Source organism: Copidosoma floridanum, unplaced genomic scaffold (assembly GCF_036245765.1).
Source record: "Copidosoma floridanum isolate Cflo_tuat_1 unplaced genomic scaffold, Cflo_Japanese_pri ptg000007l, whole genome shotgun sequence".
Classification (NCBI taxonomy): domain Eukaryota; kingdom Metazoa; phylum Arthropoda; class Insecta; order Hymenoptera; family Encyrtidae; genus Copidosoma; species Copidosoma floridanum.
Genome location: NW_028321884.1, coordinates 10716662 through 10740619, shown reverse-complemented (window position 1 = coordinate 10740619; position 23958 = coordinate 10716662). Strand labels below are relative to the sequence as shown.

Genomic DNA, 23958 nt, shown 5'->3' with positions numbered 1-23958 from the left:
TATCACTCAAAGTTGGATGATTTTTTACCCTCCACCCCCTACAATTAAACAAAAAAAATCACCATAAGTTTGAAACTTGCACGACAATGCCCTAGCTACATGATATAGTTCCACACTTATCCACGTAATGACGATTATTACTTTTAAAAGATATGAGGATATTATTATCATTTTCCACGTAATATATATTAAAATACACGTTTTACCGCAATTATTGTTCTTCTCCTCTTTCGCGACGTGCGTCAAGCGGCGTACAACACATTTATGTATATAATTATACACACCGACGCGTACAAGACAGCAACTCGCGAGCGACACCCAAGTACCAAAAATATATAACGTTTATGTATTATATTATGTATATGTCACGTATATAGCAGCTTTACCATTTTTTCCCGTGCAGCACCTGCATATCATACTTGCGACACAACCCCTCCTAACTTACAAGAGTAAAAATCGACTTCCATTTATTCGCCAAAGCGATGAGAGAAGAAAAAAAAAAAAAAAGCCTCGTGCATCCATCCTTCGTATAGTCAGAAAAATATCTCGAGAAACTCCTTAAGCCCTTCAAACGTCGTACGGTTCGTTCAAAGAGACGTGCTGCCTCTGAGCTTTTCGCCCGTCGCTGCTGACGAGTCCCTTGCTCGTGGCGCGCGTGTACCGTTTGTTGTCCCCCACGGTGTGCACCTCGTGGATTATCCCGCCCCGTTTGATCTCGAGGACGCGGTACGTGCTGTACACCACCAGCCACATGTAGAAGCAGATCAAGGCGAGCGTCAGCACCAGCAGACCTTCGGTCGAGGGATACATTTACGTTTTACCTTTTTATTTATTTAATTTTTTTTTTTTTTTTTTTTTCGCGATATACGTACGGTCGATTACGTTGGCTCGTCCGCCTATGAGGGCGATGAACGGGCAGTCTTCCTGGACTAGGAAGAGAGTTATTATCAGGGCCACGATCACCGTCATCATCACCATCATCCACGGGGTCATCAGGTAGCGATTGTTCTGTAGATAAAATTTTTTTTTTTTTTTTTTTTCAAGGGTTTTTTTCGGTAAATATTTTTACACCACCGTATGTACCATTAGCGCGCCGTAGAGTAGACACAGGGTCGATGTAAAGTGCACGATGACGATCACGAGGCCGCAGTAGACCAAGTAGACTCTTTCTGTGGATCGGGTAAAATTATTGTTTTATCGTATGGAATTGAGTTTTTGGTAGAAACAAGAAGGGATGGAGGAGCCTGTACCGGCCACGTTGTGGTGGGCGAGTTCCATTCGGTGGCTGTTGATGTGCTTGGAGGTGATCTCCTCGAGGGCCTCGCGTTCGAGCACGTCGGCTCGGTCGCGCGCTATCATTTCTTGGATCCCGGCCTCGTGGGTCAGCCCGAGAACGAAGAATACCAGTATGTAGCTGGATAGTACCTGGTTGGTGTGGGGAAAATTGATTTTTTTCCTTTTTTTAATATTTTTTTTTTTCAGGTTTTAAGCCAATCGTAAAGTTTATCTGTAATTTGCAAGCGACCCATGCAAATGCAAGTTTTTATGAATCATCCGCAAGTATTCTTAATTTAAAGTATACCTTTTTTTCTATTGCCTCATAAAATAGGTAATTATTGTAACTATTTGATTGAATAAAAAGATTTTTTTTTTTGAGAACTCACTTTTCTTCGTTCATATATATTTTAACATTAAAATTAAATTAAACTACAATTTTCAAAGTATGGATAAAGTTGTTAATTTACTCGTTCAAATGTTAAGTGGTAAAAATGTTTTCAGCAGAAAAATAAAAGAAAATGTTATCTCGGTACAGCGTTAACCTATGCTCTTCAGAATAGTGCAATGCAATTCATTTTTATACTGCACCATCTGAAATGATTTGTTTTATTGTGTAAAACCTTCACATACTAAATTAAATTTAACCTAAAAGTATATACTAATAATATAATACAGTTTTATATTTAGCAATAATAATTTATCTAATTACAAATTTGTTAAATAAATATATCCAGTGTATTATTATATGAAGAAAATTCATTGAAAATAGCAGGTTTTCTGGGGTATAATTTTCAATTATCAAAACTTTGACCTTGAAAATTTCTGATGATTATGATGATTATAAAAAAAGCTAATGCGAATGGAAATTGTTTTTCGTGCACAGTAAAAGCCAGTGGCAAAAAATTTTCGAAAAAACGAAAAATCTTTCTTAATATTATTTTAATATTTATTCTTTTAAAATGTAAATACTTTTATTTGTTTCATCTACTCCCTTGTCAGTTGCACAATCAATGCTGAAGTAAGTTACTAATTTTCCTTGCATATTACTTGGAATTGTTTTGTTAAAAAATTTGTATATAGTAGTTGTGAAATATTAATATAGTTATTGATTCAACACAAATGATAATTTACAGATATTTTGCAAATACGATTTTACTGCCAAATCAGCTTTTTCAATTTAATAAATCTGAAAGACTATAAAAACGCGCCCTTAATTCATCACAGCTATTGCAAGATAAAGTAAAATTTTTTTTTTGTACAAATAAAAATTAAATTTCAATTTTTCTCTCACCAGCTGCAGTATAGCGATAAGGATGGTTCCCTGCCTCAGATGAAAGTAATACAGAAAACTTTTCAACAGTCGGATCTTCATCTTGACGGAAGAAAAATTCGATTAAATCCAGAAGTGGAATGCCAAATCGAATTCTCGTTTCACGGATAATTAGATCTTCAACTTCTTTCAGTCGCTTTTTTTAACGTGTTTACCTGCAAGAAATTCAAAAGTTACATCATTTTATCGTAATTACAGTACAAAAATTAAACAAATTGTTTTTTTCATTCCATTCTAAAAATTGTTTTTTTTTTGTCACTTGTCTGCTTACTAAAAAGTTTTTCCAGCTTGACTTTGTGTTAAATTTCTACAAAGAATCATGATTCTTATAAAGTAATAACTTGTGCTAATTTAACTGAAAACTGCCATTATTAAACTTGAGCAATTTTGTTTCCCTTTTAAATAATCTTGAAAGCATTTATCAATTTTTAAAAAATCATGTGAAGAAAAAAAAAATACAATTCAGCCAACAAATATTTTGAAAAATTAATATTTTAAAAACTTTGTGTAACAAATTTAAATACAGTTTTTTAATCCCATTAAACAGACTGAGCAGAGGCAACATTGAGCTTGCAATCATCTTGATTTAGCGTTACATAATTATAACAGGCTACTCTCGATGTTTCGATCGATTATTCACAGGGTAAGGTATAATAAAGGTATTTAGCGTGGTTGCATGGAAACTTTTATTTTTTCACATGTATTCTCACTCCTCTTGGTCAAGTAAAAAATTTTTCCACTGGCTTGCTAGTTAATAAAGCTATTAATAAGTATCAGTTTATTTTTTAACAATTTTACATTTTTTATTAATTAATTGTGAAACTGATTTAAAAAATGATCACAATATACTATGAGGCATAATCAAATTTTTTTTTTTCTATTGCATAAAAATTGATATCCCAACGAGATACAAAAATAGAATGGCATACATAAAATATAAGACTATATTAATTTTTTATAATTTTTAATTTCGTTTGATTAAAAGATGTGTTGAGTAGATTATTAAATAATGTAAAATGGACTTTAACTATTTCGGTTACATCGACCACTGTCGTTGATACCGTAGAAAAAGGGGAAAAAATTAACTATTACAGTTACTTTTGAAAAAACTTTACTTGTACCGTATAAAATAAATTACTAGGGTTACAATAAATAATAATAATGGTTGTAAAATAATAAATTATCGTAATTAACATAAAAATAATAAGTAGTATTCACAAAAGCGTAAGTATAAAATAACATTTATTCGAAAAGTAGTACTGCCTGAATTTATATTCACCTACGATCGCACTTCAAGTCTATTAATTCGTACAACAAAACCTAATTGACCTGTACATAGTACGTATTACATCCAACTAAACTGTCGTTTTTCTCTTTTCCCGCAACATTTAATGTTAATTCGAAAAAATGCATATTTAAGGTAACCAAAGCAGGTTATGAAATAAGATGCACAATATCATGCAAAAAAGCCCTTTGATCATAGTATTAAACTCGATCAACACAAGAAAACACACCACACCGAAGTAACAGCTGATTGAAGTATGAAAAGCTCGTAAGTACGAGAAAGAAGTCGAATGCACCTGAAAAATCTCGCCAAACTTCGAAAATAACAACAACATGCACCACCCGGTGATCGAACCCACGTAACTCACATCAGCCGCGCGCAATCATAAGCGGCAATCCATACGTCGCTCGCAGGCCCAGCCTTCACCTTGCACCCGATAAACCCCCCCCCCCTTGAAAAACTGGAACATCCCACTCAACACCGTTCAAACACCCTCTTACCCCCCCCTTTAGCCCTACTTGACATAATTGCGCATACAGGTTGTAAAAATAATAATTTTTTCTTCACCCTCGAAGGAAGCTCACCCCTTTTCGCAAAAAAAGACGTCCTTCTCCCATTCGAGCCGATGGAAAAAAGCTCCCCGCAAGCTCCACCAGCCGCCGTTGTTGTCGACGCCAGAGAGGCAAATCAATAATTCTCGCGCGTGCAGTCGATCGGAGCGCACTCCTATTACCCCTTTTGAGTACACGTGTGCAATATTTTCTCACATTTAATTACAACGGCTACATATTATGTGGGTATAGACGCGCGCGACAGGCGGGCTTAAACGCGAGAAGGAAAAAAAAAAAAAAAGAAAAGTAAATAAACCAACTTACACATGCACAAGGGAAAAACAAAAGTGGAGTACTGGAGCAAGGCGTCGATGTTTGCAGGGTAGGTGGGGTGTGTCGTTAAGGGAGGCGATGCTTCTCGGCGTGCTTGCGAGCCTCGACTGAGGGACTGCGGAGGGTATACGCTACTCCCGCCCTCGAGCGACCCCCTTTTTCACCGTTACGCTGTGGGTTTATTCATGCGCTCTTGATACACTTTTTTCCTTCCTTCATAAAGCTGAGCCATTTTTTTTTTCGCTACTACCAATTATTATGTTTTTATTTTTTTTTTTTTTTGTGCAATGTTGCTTTTGAACTTGGAAAGGATTGGGGATCTACTGTCGATGCGCAGGAGCTTTTTGCCACTTTTGAGCATGCGAGGGAAGAGGAAAATTAAACTACGCTTTTTTTTTAAATTCCATTACGTTTCATCCGCATTTAACATTCAATAGTTATAAAATTTTTTTTTTACTTTTAAAAAAAAAAATACTTACACGTAGACTGGCACGAGTCGTAGAGTAAAGTTCCTCAACTGCGGTCCTAATTGCACGTAAATGTCCTTATCAGAGAGAATCAGGAGCGACAAGGCGAAAGTTAGTTCGATCGGGCGTCGAGCACACGAGGCAGGGACTCGAATACAACTTTTGAGTAGTCATAGAAACGTCGGCGTTCAAATTGAATGCGTGCAAACCTAATGTGCCCACTTACTCCCTTTACCAACCAATTGTCCCCTCTTTGAACTTCAGTTCAGTCTCGGTTCGCGCACACGTTGACAAGACTTTATTGTTTTACAAATATATAGTGAACCTTCGAACTTTTTTTTTATTTTTTTTTATTTGTTTTTTTAAGTTTTTAGATATTTGGTGTGTTAAAGCGATTTCTAAAAAGAAGCGATAGACATTTGATTTTAACGATGGATCGAAAGGTGCAGAGAGTCGCGATCGGAGAGGGAGCTTTCCACAATCCCCCGAAAGCTGCTTACAGCGAGGAAACGAAGAATTTGATCAAACGCAAGTATTTATAACCTTACCGATTTTTTTTCTCTACACGCTGTTCAGAAATTTTTTTATGTTACCGATTTTTTTTTTTTTTTTTACTTGTTTCGAGATACAAATTGGTCCTTTTTTTTTGCAAAAAAGCTCATTTAGTTGTTTCATTCATATACTATTATAGTGTTGATGGAAGAATCAAAGCTGTCGATGATGCAAAGGAAAACGATCCAAGACGCGGTTAACAGAGGCGATTCTTTGCCATCTACCACGCCAATAGCCAAGAAAGAAAAGGAGCAATCGGATAACGTACAAGTACCGTTAATAACGATGTTTTTATTTGTTTGATTGTTTTTTTTTGCATACGTATAGTGTAGCTGTGAAGTTAAAAAAAAAAAAACAAAAAAAAAAAAAAAAAACAATTTTACGCATAATTTTTCATAGGTCCAATATCCTTCTGTTTGGAAGAGACGATCTAAGGACATGATCTTAAGCAGCGGAGCTTACGAAAGGGAACAATATCGGCGTACATCGCCTCTACGTAAGGATATCCCACGTTTTGTTAAAGCAATTCTTTTTGTATAACACACAGTTATTGTGTGAATATATATATATCGTCTGAAATCGTTATAAGAAAAACAAAGTCACGCTTTGTACTTACATATATTGAAGCTAACAAAGAAAAGCAAAAGAGACACTTGGCCTGCATAATGACTTATGGCAAAGAAATGCCGCCCACACCCCGGGAGACACCGGCAATGCTCAGACCCAAGAAACTTTTTCCACTTCCGGACGACGAGGATCCTTTCAAGGATCGTAAGTACAACAGCATTTTAATCGCACGAGTAACTCGTAAACGAAAAAATCAATCCCGTGAAAAAATGATACCTCCTCCCCAAATGCAGTCGTCCAAGGCATCCGTGAGAGAATCGAGTTTCTGCACGACATGGAATGCCTGGGTCTCGGCAAAAGGTACAGGCCCATCATACACCAGGAGATCGCCCAGAAGATACGGCTGATCGAGTCGATAGACAAGAGCAGGACGTCGGAGATTAACAACGAAATCGAGAAGTTTAAAGTCGAACGACCACCACCCAAGCCCTTTCCTCTTGGCGAACTGGATGATAATTATTAGGATTGATTATACCTTGGGTGTGACTCACTAAATTTTTTTTTTTTTTTTTTTTTTTTTACCAAAACAAGTGTGATTTGGTTTGGACAGGGGATGAATAAATCAAATTTGGCGATGGGTATTTTCAGTTATTAATATTGGGGGATTCTTTTGGGACGAGAATAAATTTTATCATGTGTATCGTGTAAGTACTCGTATAGTTTTAAAATGCCCAAATTTATCAATGGAAAGTTTTGAAGTTACTTATTGAGTTCACTGAGTATACGTATACAAGTTTTTAATAAATTTTATGTATTTTACCTTATGCGCACTCAATATTTTCAAATTATTGTAATTATTTTGCTAGCAAGTCTGTCCTCGATTTAAACGATACTAAAAATTTATTATTATTTTAGAAAACAATGATTTTGGTATTTTACAATTATACACGCGTAAAAAAAAATACGAAAATTTTGTTTTTCAATTAACGTGATGTACCAAAGTTTTCTGATTTCCTGCAGTATGTTAATCATTAAATGCATTCAGTAATTTATTTAAATGATAAAAAAAAACAAAAAAAATTTTTGTCAGAAGTGGGATTCGAACCCACGCCCTCATTGAGGACCAGAATTCCCAGTTCCACTCGATACGAAGCTCGAGAAGGTTATTAGCCTTGAGTCTGGCGCCTTAGACCACTCGGCCATCCTGACAGATATCTATAGTGGCAAACTAGCGAGTAATACCAAACAGGTAATTTACTCACAAACTGTGTATAATATAGAGCACGAGCGATCAGATTAATCAAACAATTATCATCGAAAAACAATATTTAACTGTTGAATCGTAAAAGATTTGGTAAAAAAACTGTTTTTTTTGGTCGATGGATCGGGTAAAAATATATTTAAAGAGATTTTCTTTTTTTTTTAAGAAATGCACGTCAGTAGTAAATTAATTATTTTCATCAATTTATAGAAATTGTTCACACGAACTGCTTGTACTCAAAGTATTAATAGCGATGCATCGAAAGTTGAGTGTCAATAAAATTGTTTCAATAAATCAAGTAAAAATCCCCGTATTGGCCAAATTACAGTCTAAGCTACTTTGGTAAAAATAAAAAAATTCTCTGATCCCAGTATCACGTGTTTTTTTTACATTAATAATAAAAAAAAGTCTTCTTACATTTATAACAAGCATATAGTTACCAAACGTTGTTCAGCAAGTATCCTATACTACCCGACTCTGCCGCAGAGAGAGAGAGAGCGCGGCCACATTTGAAAAAAAATTCCCCGCAGCACCGACAACTATATTATAATTATACCCTCGTAATGATTGCAAATTTTAACCCCCGTTTTCAATTGATGTATATCCATAAAAAGTACGTACGCTTACGTAATAAACCAAGTGCGAAACGTGTAAAAATGTGTCAATAACCAATGTAAAAAAAAAAAGTGAAAAATCGGAGTAAAAAAAAAAAAAAAAAAAAAAGAATTGTATGAAAATCAAAGAGCATATATATTATTCACCGGGCCATAAACTGAGCCATAAAACGCCTACACGTATCTGTACAATGCCCCGTGTTGCAGTGCATAAGTAGGTACCTTTCCGACTTAACGGCTCGGCAGACAAGCCAGCGATGGCAAAAGAAAGAACGAAAAAGCTAGAGAGAGTAGAGTGGAGCCGTCACATGTACTTTAACGCGCACATGCACCGCGATATGTTTTTTCAGAGGTCTCGCGTTCCCCTCCTTTATACACTTAGGTTAGTCGTCGCGCGGCGATGTCGCTGTAACGTGCGGTGCACATTATTGCAACTCCACACGATATCTTTCCGCACATAATACATGTATACACGGAGCAGTGCACCGGAATATAATTATAGCTGCACGTGCATCTGTGCTTTGTAATTTGCAAAACTCACCCCTTTTGCCGATTTTTTTTCAAATTTCACCCGTTGGGGATTTTTCACCGCGACAGCACGACTCGATTGTCATATCTTTTTTTTTTTTTTTTTTTTTTTTCATAGTGACTCCTTCAAAGTTTATATAAAAAATAAATTTAAATAACTTTGATTTCTTGGAGCAGTGTACAAGTGTATTAAAAAAAAAAATTCGGGCATAAATGTACAGCTGTACGGGCTGCGTGTGACGCACCGATCGTCTACCGGATAGCAGCGGTGTGCAGAGGTATCATTAAAAGGAGCATCGGGAGAAGGTCGTAAAAGTAAAAAATAAAATTAGAAAAAAAAGGATAAGCGCCAAAAGAAGAGGAAGGAAGGGAATGTATCCCGGATGATCTGCTGGTGATCCAACATGGCGTCGACCGACCTGTCGTTCGGTAAATACATATATTGTGGCCTCCGTGTAAAAGTATGTATGCGCATATATACGTGTGGAAGGAAGGGTCTTGCGGGATACATAATATTTGTGATTATGTCCATGTACCTGTAAACGTCCTTATGCTGGGTACGGTTGGGATGTTGTTGACACCTGTTGCCGATCAGCCGATTTTTTTTTTTCATCCGATCCCCCTTTTGTCGGTCGTTTGTCCAATATAATACTTACCGATTGCTACCGATTTTCCCAACATCTTCGGGGGAGATTTATTATCTTTGGAATGAAAATACATGCCACTGCTCTGTATTTTTTTTTTTTTGAATATACTGCGTTATAAATAAATATGTATACGTGCACGCAGATATTTATGTATATGTTTTTGCCTTATCGCCAGCGCTGGGGGGCGTTTTTTGTTTTCAATGTACTCACTGGGGAAATTTTAAGTTTTTTTTTTTCTTTTCTCATAGCACTGCCCTTTACCATATGCGATTGGGTTGTCATGGTTTAACGAGCCGTAGCAATCTCATATTTTTGAATTAGGTACAAGGTGACGGTAAAAAACGACCTGTCAAAATATTCAACGATATGACAACAATGTCGCAACAGATGAACCCGCATATACTGTACCCGCGTGAGTATCGTCGTTTGTACAAAAAACTCTTTTTATCGCCCGATAAATTTTGTATTTTTTTTTTTGCAAACCCAGGAAATAGTTCTTTTTTTTTTTTTTACTTCAATATTCAAAAAATCCTCCTTTCTATGCTGTTGTCAGATTCCATGGATCGATTTTTCTCAACTCACGCTCATATAAGTATGGGAGAAAGTATTCGCACTTGTGCTCGCTTCCTGTACGTTGTTGCGGTAAAACGTGACACCTTCAAAAAGTCATCGATAAAAGCACCGCATTCAAGTTCAATCGGCCGGAAAATCTATTGTGATCATGTTTCACTAGGGGTGAGAAAATTCAGAAATTGTTCTCAAACGTGGCTTTGAGTAGTTAACAAAGTACTATTTATTCTAATTAAAAAAATTAATGTTCATTGATAAAAGTATTTCCCATACTCATAAAATTATTTTTTCCAAAACGTTTTTTTTAAAATATTAATTTCGCGGGATAAAGTATTTTTTTCCAATTAAATTAAATTTTTTCAATTAATGAAAATACCAAACCGAACGAGGGTAAATAAATATTTTTTTTTTGTTTCAAAGAAACCGAGCTTTAAGTGATAAAAATATAAGATTCTTCATTTAGTATTCATAAGTATATAATCGATTAAAAATTGCCTATCACACTTCCACGGGGCAAAACCGCTATGTTATTTCGACACGATGAAAATTGTACCGAAATTCGACAGTACAAAATATAATACATTAAAATTAGCGGATCATACACTTGTAGCCCCTCTGCCGAAAACAAAGTCGCGACCAAGTGTCATCCCATAATCAAACCGAGCCCACATCCTTCTCCCCTACATGATATATCCGCCGACGAAAATACACTCGCCCGCGTCTCTGTCGCCAGTCGCAGCTCCTCATCATCATCATCTTTCAAAGCGCTATTATATACACACACACACGCACTGACCATATGTTGAACACATTATCCGTAACAAGTAGTGGTAAACCCTATCCACATGTGTAGGTATACATAACGAACATTACGCGAGCGGATATTGTCCATCTTCCGTAACGATCGTGGAGGCTCTCTCTCTCTCTCTCTCTCCCTTTTTCGTGCAGTTGACTCCGAAAAATCGCATGCCAATATATACCGCGTAGATGTTACAGCGAGTGCAAGAAACCCTGAGTTTTATCGTTTTATGCGACTGTATACAATAGGTCTTGTAGGTACTGCCTACGTGTACACTTTTGTATCGATTTGGCTCTATGGCATTGCGGATTTCGCACAGGTTCAAGAAGTTTGTTCAAAGTTGTGTGTCGAGTAGGTAAAGCGTGGTTATTTATAATTAATTTCAGGCCAGCTCAAGTGGCCTGATTCATGAGGTGGGAGTTAACGCGTTGCGTATAGCAAAATCAATAAAACAAAAAGAAAAAGTTTTTCAACAGGTGGAAGAAATTTTTTTTATTTTCTTAAGTGAGTATTGTACTAAAAAAAAATTTGCGACGTAACAATAATCGTTAGACACCTGTAACGAGCTTTCGTGTGCTGTGAAATTCGTTTCGTTACATATACACGTTGGTACTTAAGTCATTTGTTACGCTTAAATTATGTGTTCCTACAATTTCGTAACAGTAAAAAAAATTCCAATGTATTACATCATTATTTTCTTTGCTATAAAATAGATTCGAGTACCAGTGGTACTTTTATGATTTTTGTTGAAAGTGTAATGCATTATTTTGTCATAAACAATTATGTTTTGATACAATCACTTACAACTACACTGTTTTATAAAATTTTTTCCAGCAAAAACAATCCATTACAATTTTACAGAAAAAGGCGATGGAAACAAAAAAAATGTCAATCAATGTAATTAAAAAAATATTTAAATATTATACTTATTTTAGAAAATTTCTTGCACTTACCTGCCAGAAACAAATTTTTCTAATATTTTATTGAGAATAGTGGTGGATTAACAACTTTTTCAATCAAAAGAATAAACTTTGTTAAAGAAAAAGAACTGTATATTTTTTTTTTTAATACAACGGATCTCTACGAATTTTTTTCTTTTTCAAGGATAATTTTTTAGTTCCAAAGGATTTCACGCTACAGCTTCAATCTCACAATACAAAATATATGCAACAGACTACAACATCACCATTTCGAGCATAAATTAAATTTAAAAAAAAATCCCACTAGTATACATGAAAGGAAACAACAGCAAAAAATCTCGTAAAATGTACTTATAAATGGCGGGATCCGCGACATCCGTATTATGATTTCCTTTATCGCGTTGTGATTCTCAAAAAAAAGGAAGCGATTAAAAAAAATCATCATATCAGCATGAAACTCGAATGCAAAATAATAAAATAAAAAACTGTTCACAGGCTCCATACCGGCTTACTACCGGGACGTCTACGAGAAGATAAGCTCGCCGTCGAGCGGCAACGTAGAGAAGGAGGTCTTCAAGTTCCTCCTCGTCAAATCTCAGCTCAGCAGCAACGTCCTCAGTCAGGTAAGCTTGACTTGCTTTTATAAATGTATAAATGTAATTTTTTATTTATGTAGAGCAAGCGGTGCTCCCATCGACAGCTGATGCAAGAAATAAAACAAACGCTTGCCAATTAAACTCCCAAGCGCACGCACACTCGGTTCTTGGAGCAGAAAACGTGTGCGAGGCGTGAGAATTCCTTTTTTTTTTTTTTTTTTTTTTTTTTTTTTTTTTGTTCGCTATGAGCGTGTGATTAGTACGTGTGGAGAATTTCTTATTTCGTTGTATTCTTTACATGCCATCGTTTGTTTCCTCACTATCTACTTACTTGTCTCCTCGTGGTAATTTCTACTCATTCCACCTAATTGTTAGTGTGAGAGTTGCGAGTTGTTTCTTCGTTGGAACTCTACATTAATATTTAACAAAGTAGATAAAAAAAAAGTAAGAAAATTTATAAAATGCACTTGTTACTTTTTACCATGAATTAAAATAAAAAATAAAAAATAAATAAAAAAAACCATTTCGTAACTCTATGAGTGTATGCGATAAGACTGGTTACACTGTTGGGATATCGTCAGTTGTTGTTGTTGTTGTTTTTTTTTTTTTTCACCTTTCACTTTCAAAGTCGTTTCGCTACTCAAACAAGAACTGCGCACTTAGACAGTGTCCAGTGTTTTATTTTTTTTCATTTCATTTTTTCTCTGTGTTATTCGAAGGGTATATATACCTTTTGTTTGCCAGTGGAAACATCCACGTATTTGACTACTTGCTACTGTTCCTCATAATGACTATATTCATCCCTACAATTTTACGATAGTTTACTCAAGTGGTTCAAATGTCGATAAATTTGTCAGTTGACGTGAGTTGAGTTCATAGTCAACAGAGTTAAAGGTCGTTGTGACACTGTGCTCATCTCCATCAAGTTCAAGACAAACCTATTTTAATGATATAGGTAAAGTACAGGGATAAGGTCAGCAGTGCGTTAAGTACACACTTAAATGACTCATCTACTCAACTTTGATCATTACTACATTACGTAGGATTTAGTTAAACAATTTTTCTTTTTTTTTTTCAAAAGTGTATTTGTGGTACAGTGGCGCTGTTTTTACTATACTTACTTACATTTCTGAAAAAAATAAAAAAATATTTTAGAACAAACTTTCTTCGTGAAAGACACAGCACTCACGCTCGAGTCCTTGTTAACGTTAAAACTTCTTGGAATTCGATGATGAGCCAACAAAGTTTGTTGTGTGTATGAAACGATGAAATTCAATCCTCGCGTCGGATAAGAACTTGTATACGTAATTAACCGAAAAAGATATTTTGGTACGGGCCACTTAATGTTTACGTTATTTTTCCGCCGTATCATGCTAAATAAACTTTTTTTAAATAATCATTATTCAAGTTTGTATAAAAATTTTTTTTTTTTTTTTTTTAGATACATACGTAAAAGTTCTTTTGTTCAAACAATTGCATAAGAAGACAGAAATAATTTTTACAAGTGTTCGTCAACACAACCTTGTATAATCACAAAAAACAATTTTTTATTTTTTACAAAAACGAATATGGTTACACATTGTTATTTTAAGTAAGCCAATAACGTTATACAAATAAAAGCTATACGTTGCAAGAGATAATCCAACTTCATAAACACCACAAACGTAAATATGCTGATAAATGAAAATAAAATCATGGTGTATAGAATTGTCGCACTTCCTCTCTCGTTGAACTACACATGTACCTCGTTATCAAAATAAATCTATCTACTCTTAAAAAATTAAACTATCCATCGTCCCCCAAATTCATCCTAATGCACGCATTAGCGTAGTAACGTTGACGCGTACATACTTATCTCGGATCATAGCTGCCGATGTTTCATACACGAGCGTCGATTCAACGAGCTATTTTGGCTTTTGCCCTCATTAATAGGATAAGCACTTACGCTAGTTGTTTGGGGTATTATCGAGGCGAAATTATCAATATGACTAACGTTTGTAGAATAGAGTTCAAAAGTATTTGTGACTTTGAAAACTTGATGTTTTCTACAGTACACCCTGAAAAATATATCATTTTGTCGTGGTTTCAAATTTCGTATGAGTGAACCCAGTCATCCTGATATTTTTTGAAAGTTTCCAGACTTGTATGCATGTATGTGGTATAGTGTTATCTGGTATACTCTAAAAATAAACGGACACGTGTTGTAGTTTGTATGGCGGATGCTTGATTAATTTAATGCGGGTAGCAGCATACCTTTGAGCTTTGAACAACAGAATAATAACTTTTTTTTTTAATCAGTATGTAACTGAACTGTTTTGTTGTGAAGTAATCGTTTGAGCGATTTGGCAATATAACTAGGTCTTCCAGAATAAAAAAAAAGTTTTTTTCGACTTACAGGTAATCGAGACATTGAGTTTTCGTCACTTTCATACTTTTAAGGATGTTTGAAAATTTAAAAAAATATAATACCAAATAAGTGTTGTATTAATTAAGCATTTTAACATCATGAATATAAATAAAGTTTTTAATTTTTCTCCAAGAGGTAATGCAATTTTTTAAAAGTTATTTCGACTAACGCTAAACAAAAAATAATTCTCTCTCATTTTTTTCTTAAATATCGCAGATACTTTTTAAATGAAAAAAAATTCATGTTTTCAGAAAACGCCATTTTTGTTGAGTAATAGAGTATCAAGTATATTGTATCGTCTTTTTTTTCTGTTAAGCATAACACTTTTGTTTTAAATCTCAAAATTAGCGCAAAACTAATTGAAAATAAAGAAGTTAAAAAACTAAGTGAAACAATTAAATTCTTCACGACTTTCTTCATCAATTTCAGGAGGCATGTGTAGTAGAGTTGAAACTCTTTTTCTTCTAAGTATTATCTTCAAAAAAATTTCATTTTTGATTTCAGAGAACTCTTCTACAGCTTTTTTTGTGAAACTACTCATTATAAAAGTCATAAAAGTATTGTACTTATCAGCCAAGTTTTGATAATTTCCTACCCTCATCAGCAGATGAGTTGTGCACTCGGCAAATAAATTATTTTGCCACTGTTAAGATCCAAAAATTCATCAACTGTAATACATCCAAACGTATGCCCTCCAAAATGGTAATGCGACCAATTAATATTCACCAAGTATCCAGTTCCTCTGAAACCTCGATAAATAACACATTTTACACCACAGCTGGTCTGATCGCTCCTCCCCATAATGTGCTCGTGCGAAAGTATATGTGATGTAAAAAAAAAAAAAAATAAAAAAATGAAATGACGCACACTCTTGTCGCAGCCAAGGTTAGATAATGTAGCTGCCTGCGCTCGCAGTGCAATTGCCGTCTAATGATGATAACCGCGCTCTTTCTCTCGTGCTCGTTCGCTCTTATACATGATGTAAGCGTGGGTTTGTAAATTTCAATTTTAATGTGCACGTTTGCTTCTGTATTGTGGAAAAAAAAATCATTCTCGCCTTTCTTTCTCTTTTGATTTCGCTGCAAACGATCTCAGCGATGCTGGTAATTTATGCTTCCTTTTTTCCTTATGCTTCCAACATCCATGGGTCTGGGATTTTTCTTCGTATTGTCTCATTGAAATGGACATAACGACGGAGGTTCCAGAGATGCCATCAAACTATTAATTTTGCCGTCCTCAATTGGATATTTTTCACAAGTTTTTTTTTTATTTTTACATTCAACAAGATTTCGTACTTTGGGACTTTTAAACTATATTATGAGAGTAAATAATACAAATTACTACAAAATCAGAGAATTACGCAGAGATGGTTGTAGACGAGTTGTACAAGGAAAATACACTGTGTTTGATAGTGCTGTTGAAGAAACTTTGAATTAACCCTGAAATTTTCCAAGCATTAATTGTTGTTAGTTTCTACCTTTTAGTACGTAAAGTTTGAAAAATGTTTTTTTTTAACTGTACAAAATTATTTAAAAAATACCAAAACAAAAAACTCTACGATTTGAGGAAATATTTGGTAGGGGCTCAATTTCCCAAAACTGATTTTTCCAAATTTTTTTTCCACTTTATTGCATTCCCAGTCCATTTCCTTCAATTACATTTTATTCGGTGCTTATTTTTTCCAAGTGCAGGATCCAACAGTCCGAGCATATAATTTATTTCTTGACACTATTACACAATTAATAATAACATTGGGAAAAAATATTTTGGAAAAACCTACGCATTGGGAAAATCAAATATTTATTTTATCAACAACAAGCACACTCGGTAGTGCCAAACTACGAAAGAAATTTATTTTAAGACACAAAATACTCTTGGTATTAAATGATTTATCTATTGTTAAATATTACTGAGTGATTAATTTAATACAATTCTTTTAATGTACAAAACTGGTTACGCAATTAAACAATCGTTACGAATCCCAGCATGAATAGAAAAAATTTTGAGCGGCACTACCAAGACGAATAACCCGAGTCACGAAAAAGTGAATCAGCACAGTTGAGCTCACTACTTACAATTTGATACAACTGATAATTCGTTTGGTTTGTAATTTCTCAAACAATGCACGATTGCGTTGTGATGTCCAGCTCTTGTGGATCAAGCGATAGAGTACAGCCGGCTAGAATGACAAAACTAAAAGTATATATATATATATATTCTTGAAACATTTCCTTGGACATTTAAATGAAAAACCGAAATGTTTTTCCCTCCTGTACTATTGTACATTTGCCACTGCAAGCACCAACTTTTTAACACCCCGCCTTTCTGTAAAAGAGCCGGTGAACAACCCGCTCGCCGGACGCGCCCGAGATCTGGAAAAACCCGTTTTCGTTACTCTCCCTCTCTCTCTCTACAGATAGTCGGAAGCGCCGTTCTGGACTTTGGTGAGGAATATTGTATACGCTCATCCGAAGGAAATCCACGCCACCAAGTCGATAAACTGGTCGGAGGATCGTCAAGCCTTTGTTCCCTCCTCATCCGATGTGGTGGACGTATACACTACCTGGTACATTTAAACGTCGCGTCGTTTGTTCTCGTATCTTGCTTCTACACCGGCAAAAATTGAAAATATAAATAAATCGATAAATATCACGCCCAATCCCCAAAAAAAGCCGTACTCACAAGGTATAGACGGGGGAAACCCCGTGAATTAATTATTGGACAAGAATTTTTAAGTTACGTGTACACTCGGTCGCGGAAAGTAATGCTCGAAGCATTTCATCACTGCCCGTTATAATTGTACGCTTCGAGAGTTTTTGGGACTCCTGTTTTGTAATTAATTCAATTCGGGTGTGAATGGTAAGTAAACACCATTGGGAGCCTCTCTGGACAACTCATTTGGCTCGACATCATCGCGAGCTTCCTTCGAGTGGCTCAGTTGTACTCACCCGATGTGCATCGCGTGTAAACTCACGGTGGACGGCGATGAAAGGGGCAGTGACGAGAAACCGGCGCCTTGGCTTTTACAGAGTACATAATATTATACACAGAGGAGCGGGAAAGTCCGAGGAATGCCGAGAGCGTTACTCTTGTAAGGTGGACGGTACTTTTTTTTTTTTTTTTTTTTTTTTTACTTTGAGTAAATTTTTCTTTCATTGCAATGGAGGTTCGGAGAAATCTGGGGAACGTTAACAGTGAGAGATTTCGTCTGTGCGACTAATTTCGATTGTTTGTCCAATGCACGTGTGTTATTTCAACCAGCTTAAAAACTTTTGCACAAAAAATTACACTCGAAAATGTGTAAAATTACACTCGGGTGTAAACGTGTTAAAAGTGCTGCAGCATAGAATGGGTTGAAATAACTTCACTTGGTGCTTTTGTACAGCGATTAACAAAAAATCGTTAATAATCATTACCGATTTTTCAATGCTAGGTAGATGACACCCAACAGTTTCGACTCTTGTATCATGCAAACAATTTATCTTTCAAAAAGCTCACCTGCTACTAATCGAAAGGAAAGTAGGAAAGTAGTTAGCAAAAAAAAAAAAAAAAAAGGAAAATAATTTTCCTTTCCAGATATGGGACCTGGTCGACAGCAAAACGGGATACCTGACCAGGAGCGGACTGTACAAGGGGTTGGCGCTCGTCGCACTGGCTCAGCAGGGAAAACAGCCGAGCGACAAACTCCTGGAAAACACGGAATCTCAAGGTAAATCACATCATTGCCCCACAGTGAGTGTCCCTAATTACGAGTCTCCTGTGCACTTTAGTTTTTCACTACCCACTTTTTTTTTAAATTTTTTGATACAACCAAATGCAGCCATTTGAGATTTTTCGATAGTCACAGTCACGAATGCAGGTGACACATGGTTGCAATGTTTTTAATCCGATCAATATTATGAGGACTAAGAATTAAAATGTATCTAAATATATTATTCAAGCATCAAACTGATTGTTCTTAAATACACAAGCAAACTAATTTTCATTCCGTGTAATGTATAGAGTTATACATTTTATAAAGAATTTATTACATAATTCATACAATGTGATACAATGATATGGAATTTATATAATCTCTGACCACAGCAGCCAAGTATTTAACGATTCCACCGTAAATACCGTTAAAACCTAATGGCCATCGATTTACCTTGTTTTTGCGATTCTTCCAATACCCGTCGAACCTCGCACTCTCGAGCTCTTCTTCCATCTCCTCCGAGGGAGCTCATGCGGAGTGAAATAAATTCAACAGATCGGAGATAATTCCCAAGCGCGAGGGGGACCGAAAACCCGGGTATAGGCATTTCACGTTATTATTCACCTGTAGCTCGAATCGGACCGAGTCGTGCATCCACGAGAGGTTCTATTGTGCGCGTCCGTAAATAGACGCCGAATAGTTGTCGTTCCAAAGCGACACGATCGTGTCGCGGAAAATCTTCGGGGAATTGCAATGCGCACACGGTATGCCTTATCTAAAGTGCATCTCTCGACTTTCTATGTGCGCATATACATATGCGCTCTTAGCGATTTGAATAGGATGGAAAATCCAATGCATACATGTACCAATGTAGTAGAACGAGACTGTAGCATTTTTTTTTTTTTTTTTTTTTTTTAATAATAATAATAAAAAATGCCTTTTTTCAGAACTACCGGTACCAGCGCTGGGTGACCTGTCCGAGGTCGCGTCGCTCGCTCAGCGCGTTCACAGGGGCTACGACGCGACGAAGCTCAATCTCGCCTACACGGACATATGTAACATAGACACGATCGAGGTCAACCTCGTGCCCGAGAAAAAGGGCATCTTCCTCAAGCACGTCGAGTATCAGGTCACGAGTAAGGTGAGAGTTTGATTTTTTTTTTGTTTTTTTTTTTTGTTCGCCTCAACTAAATACAGATGTGCTTTTTTTTCTATTTTCAGAGGTTCAACTCGATGGTGTACAGGCGATACAACGATTTCGTCTCGTTGCACGAGTTGCTGCTAGCGAGGTTTCCCTACAGGCTAATACCGAGGTTGCCGCCGAAAAAAATTGTCGGAGGTGAGTTATGCATCTTATTATTATCACTTTATTGCTCAGATACAAAATATTTTTTTACTGTGGCACCGTTGTTCGAACAATTTTATAAACGCGTTACTATTTTCTTGTCGAAATTAACGTTTTTTAACATCTTTGAAAAAAGAAACGAACAGTTTTTTTTACAATTAAAAATATTTTTCGAAGTCACCACCAGTTTTAATGAGGATTGTAAAATATTTAATTTTGTAAGTAAAATATAATAACTAAACTTAAGTCTGTTAAATTTAACTCTTGAATCAAATTGATAAATGCTTTAATAATTATTGTAAATGATAATTATTAAATAATTATTAAAATAATTTAATTTAACAACCATTCAACAATGAAATTATCATTATGTTTATGGATTAATTTTAATAAATAAATAAAAATATGTTTGGACGTAAATTCAGGATTAAAAAAATTAATTTTTTAAAAATTATCCATATTGTATTAAAATTGACATGTCAGTTTGAAATTAATAATAAAGTTGCTAAAATTATAAATGAGCTTCAATGTGATGTAAACAAATGATTTAATAATTTAATTTAAAATTGATATTCAAATAAATAAAAATTATAAAATAATAAATAAAAAATAATTTAATTTCTACGTAAATTAATTTTTTTAGAAAAGTATTTTCAATTGCATTAATAATTAAAGGTGAAATAAAAAATAAAGAGTAAAACTTAAATTTGTGAAAGTGCATTCCATAGCCTTTGAAGCAAACATTTGTAATAATTGAATTAAATTGTTTTCTGAAATAACTCTCAATCGTTGCAGTTTACAATGACATTAAATTCTTTATAGTAATCATCACCTTACACTAACATTCAAATTTAATTATTCACCATTGTGATATTCAGTTAGGAAATATATAAATTAAAAAAAACGCACAAATAATTAATTAAAATTTTTTAGCTACAACTCGTTCCACTCGAGGTTAAGCTAAATTATTCCAAATCCTAGTTTTAACCATATATTACCAAATAATATATTATAAACACTTTTACAGCAAAGTAAGACGAATTTTCAATAAGCTTGAATAACCTTGCTACAAACACACAACGCGTCAAATTAATGTTAATATAAGAAAAAAAAAACTTATCCAAGCATCTCATGTACAGCGGACTCCCAATTCCTCGAGGAGCGGCGTCGATCCCTACTGCGCTTTCTCACCCTGATAGCCCGACACCCGGTCCTGAGCCAAGACCCGATAGTCCATTTTTTCTTCACGCACACGGGAGACGAGACGCAACACAAGATCCGCGAGAATTTCCGCCGGCTGCCCGACGAGTTCGCCACCTCGGAGCTGTCGAGCCGCGCCAAGGAGCTCGTGCCCTCGGAGACCCTCACCGAGTTCGGCGTCGCCCGCGACCAGATACGCGTCATACTCCAGGGAATCACGAGGCTCAAGGTGATCGCCGATAGTTTGGCTGCGAGGTCGCACAATTACGCCACCGACATGGCCGAGCTTGGGGCTCAGCTCAACAGCCTTGCCAACGAGCCGCACGAGACCAGCTCTTGGGCCACCGGAGGGTCGACGCTCTGGCAGGACATGAAAAAGGGCTTCCAGGTCATCTCCAAGTGAGATTCTCTCTTTTTATTTTTTTTTTTTTTTTTTTTTTTTTCTGCGCGGTCTCGAAAATTTTAAAGTTTTTGACAATTTCCCATAGAACGCGAGCGGGGTTATTTTCTTGAGATTTAAAATGAAAACTCGGTTGAGCTTTTAATTTTCGTTGATTTTTTCCATTTGTAGCATGGATGATTCATTTTTATATCACACCGTTAAAAACAAATAAAAATTCGTTGTTCGATAATCGTACCGTAATTACCTTGCAATTTTTTTGTTTCAATAAATTGGGGGATTTTTGATCGACGATAGGGCAGTAGTTGTATAAAAATCGAAAATGACCGATTTTCAAAACAAAAAGTAAGTGGTGACTCGCGATTTTTTAGGGAATTCAATCGGCTGTCGACGAGGGCACTCGAGCAGGCAGTTCGCGAAGAGACGATGGTGTGCGAGAGGCTGAATCTTCTGATGGACCTGCTGATAGCCCACAAAACGCTGTGCGAGAGGCACGAGCGTGGCGTGAGTGCCGATCACCAGCGAGCGCTTTCTACAATGTTGTCACTCAAGAAGCGTCAAATGCAGGGAGTCATACGCGGTACTGACGTATGTGCTCTGAATTTTTAATTGTTTTCATTTTTTTTTCGAAAATATAATATGATATATTTTGATTCCAATTTTTTAAATACATTTTTAAAGAATAAAATTTATCATTGGGCAATTTTAAAAAAGAATCAAATAGTTTGACACATTTTTCTTCTAAAAATTTATTACTTTTTAAAATATGGTACATTCTTTTTTGCTGGAAAAATTTTTAGTATTGTAAGCAGTAATAAACAATATTTCTAGCTCAAAATAATGCACCATATTTTTTTTTTTATGAAAAAGTTACAAAGTATTTAAAAAAATATCCATGCCCAAGTACATCAATATCTATTTAGTAATGTGCACGAAAAAAAAAAAAAAAAAAAAAAAAACTAAATAAATTTTTCTTAGGCGGACACGGTCGAGCACATGGAGAACAAAATGGTAGCCCAAGAGTCGGTGATCGCCAACGTGGAGTTGAGGAACCAGTTTTCCCTGCACTGCCTGCACATGGAGACGCAGTTGGTTCACGCGCACCTGGAAATCCTGGCGACTGTTCTGCAGAGCCTCGTCAGGGTACAGCGCTGCGGTCACTCGGAGGTTTTTGTCTTTTATTACTCATACCAATAAATTGTTACATAATCTGTGGTGACATTATCGTGACTTTTTTTTTGTTTTTTAATTCACATTTCAGCTGGTCGAGGTTTGGAAGTCGATCGAGCCGACCATCATGAAATGCTTGCCCGAAAAGTCGTGCGACAATTCAAATGGATTTTCTTGAGACAAATCGTACGCAACTTGTCAACGACGATGACAAAAGAAAAATTCTCTCGAGTCAATTATCACTCTATTGATCATTAACCGTAAGACTAATGAAATGATATTTTTTAGTTATATCCGTAAAGATGCTGGGATTGTTAAAGTTTTGCATCGAAGCGCGTAGATGGGCATAATCACCGTCGATATTACGATTGATAGAATTTTATGTTTTGTTTTAATTGTAAATTTATTGAATTTTCTATAAATTTTAAAATTTCCAAGGAAAAATTATATACCGTGCATATATCGCAAGAGCGTACGAAGAGATCGTGTGATATGTATTATTATGCTTGATTAATAATGTTATATGAAAAAAGTGCCTTGTAATCTAAAATAAATGTGAATAATGTGCAAAGCAATATTTACGATGAAAATAAAGAGCAAACAAAGTCTCATACACGTATATGTGTGCGTATGTTGAGAAAACCGGTAACTTTTGCAATCAAATTCCAATTAATTCACACAGTCCGATGTTTTCGATTCGTAAGTATAAAATTTTTATTCTCAAGACATTCCAAGTACTTAATTGAAATGAAAGTTTGATTTTTTTTTATTTTAATGAAAACGAATGCAAGTGCCGATTCCAGTGTTCGATATTAAAAAAGTTATTGCGATGTGCGATGCAATAAAAATTATTATAAATACAAGTTTATATATACATTGTTGTGCGTAATTATTTTATAACGCTTATGTGGTTATTATTATTATTATTATTTTTTTTTTTTTATAAAAGATTGTACAAAAGATCATGATTAAAACAGTTATTAATTTTAAATTGCCCAATTTATTTGGCTCACCAAACTAATTTACAAAATTTTCTTATGTCTTTGCTAAATTTGTTATTTTAACCGAAATTGTACTTAAGCTTCCCCATTTTTTCCTCTAAAATCCTTATCCCGTCCATTTAATGGTCAGCTAAAATGAAACAATAAAAAAACAGTGGAAAAGCAGTTACTTCAAAGATTGTGACCGTAAAAGGCTCAATATATATATTTCATAATGATTTTAGACCATAGACAGTTAATAGTCCATGTACCTTCCTTGTCCTTGCCGGAGACTTCGCGGAGTGTGAGATTTAGCCTAAAGCTAAAATACTTGCATGTAATAAATATGTACATTACAATTTAATTTTTACTGGATTTAATTTATACATAATAGCACACTTGGCTCTTAAAAAAGTGTACTGTACTGGATTGTTATCGTTGCGAAAAAGGATATTATGGCTTTC

The 23958-nt window shown here is 35.3% G+C and overlaps 3 protein-coding genes and 1 non-coding gene across 6 annotated transcripts; 2 read left to right on the top strand and 2 right to left on the bottom strand.

Annotated features, from left to right (window-relative positions):
• Positions 1 to 215: 215 nt before the first annotated feature.
• LOC106639067 (uncharacterized) lies at positions 216 to 4815 on the bottom strand. 2 transcript variants are annotated; one of them, XM_014352506.3, is made up of 6 exons: positions 4769 to 4815; positions 2570 to 2763; positions 1251 to 1425; positions 1075 to 1169; positions 873 to 1008; positions 216 to 791 (listed from the first exon to the last, which is right to left on the bottom strand). In XM_014352506.3, exons 2-6 carry the CDS (start codon positions 2648 to 2650, stop codon positions 568 to 570), a joined length of 711 nt encoding a protein of 236 aa, XP_014207992.2. In that variant the 5' UTR covers positions 2651 to 2763; positions 4769 to 4815; the 3' UTR covers positions 216 to 567. The 2 variants fall into 2 exon arrangements, with proteins under 2 accessions (XP_014207992.2, XP_089444631.1); XM_089588505.1 differs by having other exon boundaries at positions 1084 to 1169.
• An 860-nt stretch (positions 4816 to 5675) lies between these two features.
• LOC106639032 (UPF0193 protein EVG1) lies at positions 5676 to 6886 on the top strand. Its single transcript, XM_014352461.2, has 5 exons — positions 5676 to 5772; positions 5936 to 6066; positions 6196 to 6292; positions 6424 to 6567; positions 6657 to 6886. Exons 1-5 carry the CDS (start codon positions 5676 to 5678, stop codon positions 6884 to 6886), a joined length of 699 nt encoding a protein of 232 aa, XP_014207947.2.
• Positions 6887 to 7447: 561 nt separating this feature from the next.
• TRNAL-CAA (transfer RNA leucine (anticodon CAA)) lies at positions 7448 to 7572 on the bottom strand. Its single transcript has 2 exons — positions 7535 to 7572; positions 7448 to 7492 (listed from the first exon to the last, which is right to left on the bottom strand). It is a non-coding gene; the product is annotated as a tRNA-Leu (tRNA).
• Positions 7573 to 8864: 1292 nt separating this feature from the next.
• Positions 8865 to 23499, top strand: LOC106639031 (sorting nexin-8). 2 transcript variants are annotated; one of them, XM_089588490.1, is made up of 9 exons: positions 8865 to 9195; positions 12198 to 12325; positions 18282 to 18414; positions 19347 to 19540; positions 19621 to 19738; positions 20884 to 21343; positions 21716 to 21932; positions 22323 to 22511; positions 22606 to 23499. In XM_089588490.1, exons 1-9 carry the CDS (start codon positions 9171 to 9173, stop codon positions 22690 to 22692), a joined length of 1551 nt encoding a protein of 516 aa, XP_089444616.1. In that variant the 5' UTR covers positions 8865 to 9170; the 3' UTR covers positions 22693 to 23499. The 2 variants fall into 2 exon arrangements, with proteins under 2 accessions (XP_089444616.1, XP_089444615.1); XM_089588489.1 differs by lacking the exon at positions 8865 to 9195 and adding an exon at positions 11034 to 11133.
• Positions 23500 to 23958: the final 459 nt, after the last annotated feature.